Raw genomic sequence first — 10,390 nt, 5'->3', positions numbered from 1 at the left:
CTATAGTAATCCTGGGGCAAATGAAAACTCATTTCAAAGTAGATGAACATGTGCACTGTTCTTTCATTTTTTTTAATTACTGTATTTTGTTCATAGTTCAGGTGTTAAGAAACACTCAGTGGGTTCCTCAGAGGGTGATTGTTCTGCCCATCTTTTCTTTGTGCTGTTGTGTTTATTATAGAACGGTATATGTAACACTCCTTTCAATTCACGTTTCCTCTTATGCATCATTTAAATGACAATAATTGTGACCAAAAAAGAGCGACTTAATTTTCCAGTGTTTATTTCAGCAAATATCAGTAAATAAAATCATCATAAATGTTACAAAATGAAATACATAAAAAAAAAAAAACTTGCCAGTGTACAGGAACCTCACAAATATGTATGTCTCTTAAAAACAATAAAATATGCTCAGAGCACCCATAATATAAAAATGCTAGATGGAGTGCTGACTTTGTTATTGTGCCTTAAGCAACATTCCGTCAAAGTTGAACTCTTGTGCCTTTTTCTTATGTTAATTTTACCAATTTCTTTCTGCATGTCCATGTATGACATGGCGTTATATTTTGCAAGCGATTAACTTTACATTCATCCACTCAACAAAATAGCTACATGTCTAAAAATAAAGTGGATGCCATTGGCTTTCGTGAAATGGCTTCAAGTAATCATAGAACTATTTTGTCTACTTGTGAGAATTCGGTGTGCTAGTCCATAGATTTCAGAAGTAAGGGTATTTCAGCAAACAATGTTAGGATTAGTGCATCTCACCCACATCTTGAGAAAAAGGCGCAAGAGTACATTGTTCCTCACGAAGACAGTCGCAATCAATTGTAAATGTTCTACTTTTGCGTTTCTATTTCATACACCACAAAACAAGTATACCCACACTTTTCAGACTTTGATCAGATAAAAGGTACAGTACTTACCTGTTTTGGCTGAACATGAAAAAAAGGTAATGTCAAAGTATATAAGGCAGCTGATGTTTGTAGCATTAGCTCCCCCTTGTTTAGAACATTGTTCTGACGGTGCTGTAATATATCTACTCCAATCAACGTACACCCACAGATACACTAATCTAACGCAGTGGAATATGATACAATGACATTTTGGCAAATTATCAAAGTAGCCGACTAGGACACCTGTATGTTAAGCCCTTTGACCTCCGGAATACACTTACTGTTTTCATTTTAAATGGCTAATCCTTCCATACCAATTTTTAAAACAAAGTAGTCGCTGGCAGCACTTATCTTGGGAATCCTCCTCTTATTGCTCTCCTATAACCCTACATCAAATTAAACATAGTAGTGCATAAACGCTTCCTTACCCAATGGCTAGCTTCCAAGTGAAAGAGCACACACAAGCACACCCATGTGATAAATTAACTATTTACAAGTCCAAGAAGTTTGACATACAGACGTAAATGGGTGCGCAAAACAATCACACAATAAAAGTTGTTCAACCAGTTCTAATGAAAGAGAAAACATCTTTAGATTCCAGAATTGAATAGAACTTTCCTGTTCGTCATGTATGACAGGGTCCCAGCAGGAAACGGGTACTGCTATAAAACATCCGCCACTCTTCTGTGCAATAGGCTGTCAGCTTTCCAGACCAGACAGTCTTGGTATTTAAAAAAAATCCACTCGCGCAAAAGGAAACTTAAAAACTCTAAAGCAGGACCTCAGTGACAAAATGTAAATTTCTCTGAAAGATGAAATCTTCTTGTATTTTAAGTTCCAGTTTTTTTCCCACATATTTTAAAGGACAATGCTAAATGAAGTTATGTAGCCTTCTTTTGCGGAGGACTCAATTTTCGCATTCCCCTTATACGATTAAGGAGCTCCTTGACAAACTCCTGAAAGAAAGAAAGTTTAATCAGTATTAAGAAGTAATATAAAGTATGCAACAAAAACAATGCTAAGTCAATGAATTCAACAAAAACTGTACTGGGACATCAAAACATCCCTACAACATTGTTGGATTTCAATATCAAGGTTTATGCTAACCTTCCTTGAAGCTAGGACTCTACAGTCCTTGTTATCATGGTTACCCCTCTTGAAGCATATGAGATTATCGAGCTGAAAGCCATCAATTCGCAAAACTACTCCACAAGTAGCCATTTTTAGGTCTGGGTTTTGACAGTGTAGCTCATAAAGTGAGCTTTTGGTCCACCCCTTTCAGATACTGGATTTCTTCAACAAGCCTGTTTCAGCCACCAACTTGAAACTTTGTCAATCATGTCTTGGCCCAGCCCTATGAAGCATTAATCTCTTATCTAATATTATTGCTGCTTGGATACATCCTTCCACCTCCAGTCGAGTGCTTCCATTAAACTACACAAGGGATTACTTTCCAACTCTAGCCCCCTGTCTTGGCCGGCTAGGCTCCCCCCTGGTGTTGTGCACTAATGTGCTAATACTGCACGAGTCAGCACTTTAATCACAAACTTATTAGCTGTGCATGTGCTTGTAAAAATACAAGTTAGAAAAGACGATCCAAAACCTCTGTAATGAATTCTTCAAGGGATGATCAAAAGCATCTGAATACTTTAAGGCAGCTGATCATGAATGACATGAAGATGGCTCCTTGTGACTAATTGTGGCTGCTATACTTTCCAAAATAGTCAATAGGAAACCGTCAAGCTCACCCCGACTGCAGAATATGGCATTTTTAGCATTGTATGCAAAGCTCAGAAAGTCCTTTGCAGTACACTGGGGTGCACCAGCTGACCTGTGGAGTACAACTTGATTCATTTCACACAAATAGTACGTTTTACAAGTAAACACTATTGCATTTTATCACAGTCAAGTTTTTAGTATTAGTGTATGTATGCGCTGGACGTGGGTGGCATTCACACTTATCACAGTTAGTGGTGGCAGAGCAAAACTCGCCAAACAGCCAGTTACAGGAATTACCATGATCTCACAATACCTTCTTCAGTCGAGTCACCCATGACATTCTATCTTACAGAGGATCATGATAGCACGGCAAATTGGGGCATTAGTTTATACTTCAGCGTAGCCTCCAAAGAAGCGTCGCCGCACTGCATTTTAGCAGTGAAAAAAGGAAGAATAAAATGATAACACGTTATTATAATTTTATTATCCTGTGCTGAATCCAGTTTTGGGGCGAGGTGTGGGTGTCTTTACAGCCAGTGAGTCGAGGAGGAAATATGTACACTTAAGTGAACATGACGGTTTGGCCGGCCGGCTTGGGGTGGCCAAACAGTCATGCGCACTTAGCATGTTCTCTAACGGGCTGTAATGCACAGCCTGGGTGGAGCTCATGCACAGGCTCTTAGTCCCTGTCGGAGTGCCGAACCACAGCGCTCATACCAATCAAGACGCTGCGGTCATGCTGGTTACATCAGCGTCATGATTGACTTAGGGCAGCCTGCATGCTTCCTGCTTCCGGGAGGAGAGACAGCGGCATGCAGAGGTAAGTGCTTTTTTCTTTTGTATCCCCTGCCTCACGACCCCCATCCCGTACCAGCCACCACTGTAATACTTTTAGTCCGGGACGAACTTGAAAATAAAAGCATCGCTGGCAGATGTGTTGTATTCATGCATTGTATGTTCAACCAGCCCTGCTCCATTCGTCTTCTTTCATCTCTCTCTCTGTAGAAAGCCTCCCCACTCAAGACAGCCCTACCTAAGGAAGCTGAAGTACGTGGCAGAGGCGCCAGATGCAGAACCCTACCCAAAAAAAACGGCCTCACTGGGGAAATGCCTGGTGGGAAAAGCAGGCATTCTGGGCCCATTTCTAGTACAGAGTAAAAAGGATGGGCACTTTGTTGAGTTTGAATGTAGAGTAAGGACTGTTGCTGGAGGAAGAGAACTTTGTCTATGATGCAAAAAGATCATCATGTGATCTTGGAGTGACGCTCCCTGTTTTTGGCCAGTCGAATATATGCATTATCATAAATAAAAAATCTTCTCAGCAATAATGAATGTAATTTTTAGCTTTAAAAATTGGACATTGGGGCGAGGCCAAGATGGCGGCTGGATAGGGCGCACAATAGTGTTCCTCCCACTCTGCCACACTTAAGCTTTGCTTAATTGCCCATTTCCGGCCTTAATTTTTGGCAAGGTGAGACAGCGGAGCGGAGACGCTACGAGACAGAAGCAGAGTTGCGGTGCTTCTGAACTTCGGAACTGGAGAGGCAGAGGTGGAGACGGGTCGAGGCCCAAGCACTGTAGAGCGACAAGGGCCATGGCTGCCGGGGGCGAGCTGAATAGCAGGCTGGAGCGGAGGTGAAGTGCTGCAGTTTCCGGGCACCCGAGCCGGCCCTCGGGATCTGTGTGACTGAATGGGCGGCGGAGAGCTGAGAGTGCCGGAAGGGCCCGGACCTACAAGAGAACTCTGAGGCGGAGCAGGAGCGATGCCCGCCATATTGGCCCCCTGCATTGGCGACTCGAGGATAACTATCGGGAGGCGCTGCTTATCCCCACATTGAATGCTGGTTGACTCAAGGGAACTTCGACCCCTAGGAGGCTTTAGAACGGCCCTCGTTCGCCGGAGCAGATAGCGGAAGAGTGGGCTGCACTGGGGCCTGGAGGTGAGGAATGGAGACCAGCGGCTGCCATCTTGCGACTGGAGGACGGGTGGATGCTGTTCGGGCCTGCCGATGCCCGCACGGCGAGTGAATGAGAGCCCGGCGGTCTCAGCGATTATCGGACGGCAGCCCTGTACCCAGCTTTCCTTGCCACTTGGGGTTCGCCGGACCTCCCTCACTGTGGGCCTATAGGCACCTGGAGCCCTGTACAACTGTTCTGGAGGGGCTTGTGCGCTGGACTGCAGATGATTGTATGGCATCCCGGGGGCACAGCACGATCAGGCGAAACCAAGATCCAGGGGCACAGCTCACTCCTTGGGCCACAGGAGTACCTGGCCATTACATAGAGTGTGACCCTGGCTGACCTGGCAGATACTGAGTGGCACCCTGGTGCTTGCGCGGGAGGGGGAGCGGTCCTAGCTCTTCTCCCCGCTCTGACACCAGCAGATCTCCCCTGCTGCGGGCCAGTGTAAGTGCCTGGAGCCATTTACTACCAAACTGGTGGGTCTGATTAGCTGAACTGCAGGTGGGGTATGGCAGCCCGGGGGCACAGCAATAGCGGGTGCAACACTACAAATATTCTGGGCCACAAGCGTACCTGGCCACTGCATATCCTAAAGAGACAGAGCCCTAGAAGAGCTATACTACTGCTTTGAATTTATTGGTTGAGGTGAGCCATGCTCTAGGAGACAGTCAAGTGGGGCATGCAGCGCAGGACTAGACACCTCAAGTGGATAAGGGTCTGTGACGGGTGAAAACCTGTCAGGCTACGGACTGTACATAACGGCTGCTTCAGAGCAGCGTGCACTGTGGAGATGCCGAAAGGACATATAAGCAGTCATTTCAATGGGGCTCTCACTCGATCTAGAAGTGATTGCAAAGTACAAGACAGACCCCCAGACCTCGGACATACCCCCTTGGGAAGAATTGCAACCCCACAATACCCTACACCCCTGCTGTAGAAAGGCTGTGGTGATCCGCATTAGGCACAATGGAATGAGAAAAGCAAAGCCAGAGATCCCAGGCTTCATAAGGGGTGATAAAAGGAGGCAGAGCAGGGCCTCCTAACCAAGCCTAGAGCTCCGACCACCATTGTTTTGCACTCCACACCACCCCAGTTCAGACATGGCCATATGCAAATCAGCCTTGACCCTGTGCCTCATGGGAACAGTCCAGCCCGAACTGCCAAGCCATGTCTTTCCTGGACCGGAATCCAGCATCCTAGGACCAGTTTCTGGCTATCAGCCGTCTTCAGCCAGGATAGCTTGACTCCAGTGGTGTGGAGAGCATGGGACTCACGTCTGAGCATACCCATCCCACTCGGGGTGACAAATGCAGAAACAACAGTTGATGGACAGAATGCAGAACAATGTCATACATTCACCCCAGTACAGAGATCTGGGCCAAAATCCATCGATTTGCATATGGCCATGTCTGGAGTGGTGTGGAGTGCAAAAAAACGATGGATTTATTCAGTCCGGATATGACTAGTGCCTGACCTGCCATTTTGAAGTCGGAGCGTTGAGGAAGGGTTTCAGCTTTCTTAGATAGTTCAGGTGAAATCTGATGGTTTAGGCTATCGATTTGTTTTGGCCACACATATTTAAACTGGATCACTGACATAATATCGAGGGACATAATATCGACCACCTAAAATATCTGCGACAAAATATCGACAGACAGAATATCGACTTTGTATCTACAAACAGGTAAGTACAAAAATATCGAGTAAAAAATATAGTTTACTAAAATATAGTTTGTAAAAATATCGACTTTAGTAAAAACAATGTTGAATTAAATTAATATTAAAAATTATTTACTAAAATATATTTAAAAATACTTAAACTAACTTATAATAATTAAATAATTAATTAAAGTTATAATAAAAATTACAATCCTATTTGTTAAAACATATATATAGAGTAACATAATATAATTAAAAAAATATCCAATATTATTACCGTAGGATAGCGGAAGTGTAAAATTACTATTCCCACTCCAAAGAGTGCAACAGTAGATACGGCGTTGGATAGCGTAGGGGTAAAAATTACTATTCCCACTCCAGAGCGTGCAACAGTAGGGAAAGCGTTGGATAGCGTAGGGGTAAAAATTACTATTCCCACTCCAGAGAGTGCAACAGTAGGGAAAGCGTTGGATAGATTAGTGGTAAAAATTACTATTCCCACTCCAGAGAGTGCAACAGTAGGGAAAACGTTGGATAGCGTAGGGGGTAAAAATTACTATTCCCACTCCAGAGCGTGCAACAGTAGGGAAAGCGTTGGATAGCGTAGGGGTAAAAATTACTATTCCCACTCCAGAGAGTGCAACAGTAGGGAAAGCGTTGGATAGATTAGGGGTAAAAATTACTATTCCAACTCCAGAGAGTGCAACAGTAGGGAAAACGTTGGGTAGCGTAGGGGTTAAAATTACTATTCCCACTCCAGAGAGTGCAACAGTAGGGAAAGCGTTGGATAGCGTAGGGGTAAAAACTACTATTCCCACTCCAGACAGTGCAACAGTAGTAAAAGCGTTGGATGGCGTAGAGGTAAAATTTACTATTCCCACTCCAGAGAATGCAACAGTAGGAAAAGCGTTGGATAGCATAGGGGTAAAAATTACTATTCCCACTCCAGAGAGTGCAACAAAAACCAATAAATAAATCTACATATTTAATTAATTATAATTAAATTACTTCCCACCCTATTCCCCTATAAACCCACAGCCCGCTACAAAAATTACATTAATTAAATTAACATAATTATCAATTAATCAATTAAATAAAATCAATTGGCAATTAAAATGTAATTAATTACCAAATAAAAATTAATTAATTATAAACAAAATGCCAATAAATAAATTTACATATTTAATTTATAATTAAATTACTTCCCACCCTATTCCCCTATAAACCCACAACCCGCTACAGAATTAAATTACGCAAAATTTAAATACCATGAAATTCATTAATTAAAATACATTATAACAAACACTTTTATCACAAAATACACTATAAAAAATTCGATATTAAATTTGATATTTTTAATAATCTATATTATGTCTTCGATATTTTGACTATCTATATTTTACATTTTTATATTAAATTACTTACCATCAAAACGATATTTTTGATGTCTATATTCTGTCCATTCGATATTATGTCCAGCCTATATTTTGAATTCGATATGTCCATTCGATATTTTGTAGTCGATATTTTGTCTGTTTACCATTTAAACTGCCATCTAGGGTTATTCCAAGGGATTTGGCAGAGTCCACTATGGTCAGAGTACAATTTAAGGCAGTGATCTCTTTGGTCCATTACTGAATGTGGGGGTCGTTTTTTGTGTGGAGATTAGAAGAAATTCAGTTTGAGCTGGTTAGATGTGCTCTATTGGACAGTCGACTTCAAGGCTTCGTTCAGGGAGAGGATCTCTTTGGGAGAAGAGATTCTGATGTAGATACGAGTGTCATCAGCATACATGTGGTAGGAGATATTGGTGGTGCGTAGTACTTCTGCTAGCGGTCCAAGGTAAAGATTAAAGAGGGTAGGGTACAAGGTTGATCCTTGGGGAACTCGGACCATGATCAGATAGGGAGCGGACAGTTTACCATTGATTAGGAATCTCTGAGAGCTGTTTTGTAGGAAGGACCTAAACCATTCAAGAACCATTCAAGAACAGGGCCATCCAGTCCCAGGCCATTTCTTGCCCTAATTGCGCCGGGTATGCCCAGACGTGGGTCCCAAGCTCACTGTGCCATTGGATTCAAGCTATGCTGGCTGAAGAGGGGTGAAACCCCGAAACCAGACCTAGGATGCTTGTTTCCGGTCTAGGGAGGACCTGGCTTGGCAGTTTGGGCTGGACTGTTCCCATCCATAAGGCACAGGGTCAAGACTGATTTGCATATGGCCAAGTCTAAACAGGGTTGGGATGGTGAGCAAAAGAATGATGGATTTAACTCAGATCTCTTGACTGGGGTGAATGTTTTGATTTGTTCTGCATTCTGTCCATCAATTGTGTGTCTTTTGCCTTCTCGCCCTAAGTTAGCCGGCCCTGGTAGCTTGGTAGTGGGGCTAGGTCGACCTGTATCGTGAGCCCTTAAAGGAGTGTTATGAGAATGACTAGGCACGCTTGGCGGATTGGTTGAGGGATCGTTGGGGCGGGTGTTTGCTGCCCTACAAGTGTCTGGTCTATGAGTCACTATGTAGATGGAGGGTGGTCCCTGGTTAGGGGGGCGGCGGCAAGATCTCCTTGACAGAAGGCAGAGGTTGAGTAAGGATAGGAGGAGAATCCCTAGCAGTAATATGCGGGTCGTTACTTGGTGGGATGTTAAAAGTGGGGATCGGTAAGAGTTGGGTTGGTCTAGTTCGCACCCTTGGAGGGGGTGGTGAGGGGCAGGGGGTGGTTGGATCTTTGGTGGAGCTAAGCAGGAGGCTTTTATCCTAACCCGTTGAGCTGCGTTGAACAGGGCGCGGGAGGGTGTTGGATGCTGCAAGTTGGTGTGGCGGGAGCGTGGGGGGATGAGGGTCGTGCACATGATTATTGAGGAGGGTGAAGAGGTCCGCAATTTTATTGAGGTCTTTGGTTGGAGCTTGGATCAGGATGATTCCATTTCTATATAAGGGGACAGTAGGTCAACTCGCAAGTTTGAGGAGGGCGCGATCGTGAGCTTAGTGCCGTATGAAATTTTCCTGGTTTTGTGTACATTAAGGAGGTCCGAGAAGGTTTCTCGCCAAAGGGATGTTTTTCTTGAATAGAGTATGAGATCATTATTGATTGTGGCCTTGTCATCGCTACATCGTAAGTCTGAGATCAATGTCTCTGGGTGTCTTTTCAGAATGTAGTGTTTGAAGGTTTTAGCAGCAAATTTGGAGATATTAGGAGGCTAGACAACGGTGTAGGAGTTTTCTCCTGTTGGAGTCAGGCACGGTCCTGCAATACTGGCGAGAAAGTGTAAAACTTTATGGCCAGTAGAGAGCTAAGGAAGGTTGCAGATGTGGCTCCGGCAATGAGGGTGCCTACTACGGAGTATAGACAATGAGGTCCGCAATAATGCATGGCTCGGTTAGTGAAGGATAATGCTTCGGGGCATAGCCAGGCAGTCCGCAAAGTAGGAGGGTGTCCGGGGTAGGGGGAGCGAGCATAGGATCATGTAGCCAGCCCGTGTGCATGTAGTTAGGGTGTAGTTGAGGGCAGGCTAGGCCCTGTTGAACTGGCGAGAGAGATGGAACTTTGAGGCCAGGGGAGAGCAGGGGGAGATTGCCAGTGCTGTTCTAGCAGTGTGGATCCCGACTCCAGGTGTACTGGCAGGGAGGTCAGCCGTAATGCAGGGCTCTGGCAGTAAATGATGTAGTACGAAGGCGTAGAGCAGGCAGTTTGCAGCATGGCATCCAGAATAAAGGGGAACCTACGATGTAGGGTCTGTGTCCCTGGCAGCTGTCTGGGAGGCCTTGAAACTGGTGCTTAGGGGAGAACTCATCGCAACCTCTGCTGCAGAGAATAAGGTCCGCCGGGGAAATAGACAAGAGCTAGAACATGAGGTGGCGGAGATGGAATCCATACATAAAAGAACAAGGGCCCGAGCGTATGGAGAGAGCGAGAGAGAAAGAGGCTTCTATTGAAGCGTCTAGACCTGGATACGGCAGAATATGCACTCCTAAGGCTATGTCATAAATTGTATCTCCGCAGCAACAAATGTGGCAAATTGAAAAGACCCTCAGGTAAGGAGGTCTGTGTGCTGACCCGCAAATAGTTGATGCTTTCAGATCCATCTCTCATACTCTTTATACAGGCCAGGATCCTCCGGGGATTGACCCTCGTTCTTATTTGGAGAACGGTTCAC

The 10,390-nt window shown here is 44.5% G+C and overlaps 1 protein-coding gene across 1 annotated transcript in view; it reads right to left on the bottom strand.

Moving 5' to 3' along the window:
* Positions 1 to 266: 266 nt before the first annotated feature.
* The window catches only part of PPP1R14C (protein phosphatase 1 regulatory inhibitor subunit 14C), a 284,336-nt gene continuing 274,212 nt past the window's right edge, over positions 267 to 10,390 (bottom strand). Inside the window, exon 4 of the mRNA XM_086927569.1 lies at positions 267 to 1,852. Within this exon, the coding sequence (XP_086783695.1) occupies positions 1,778 to 1,852 (75 nt within the window). The 3' untranslated portion in view covers positions 267 to 1,777. The remainder of the gene's footprint in view (positions 1,853 to 10,390) is intronic.

This window comes from Lissotriton vulgaris, chromosome 6 (genome assembly GCF_964263255.1).
Source record: "Lissotriton vulgaris chromosome 6, aLisVul1.2, whole genome shotgun sequence".
In the NCBI taxonomy this organism is placed as follows: domain Eukaryota; kingdom Metazoa; phylum Chordata; class Amphibia; order Caudata; family Salamandridae; genus Lissotriton; species Lissotriton vulgaris.
The sequence above is the reverse complement of the archived record's forward strand: the minus strand, read 5'-3'. Positions and strand labels throughout refer to the sequence as shown.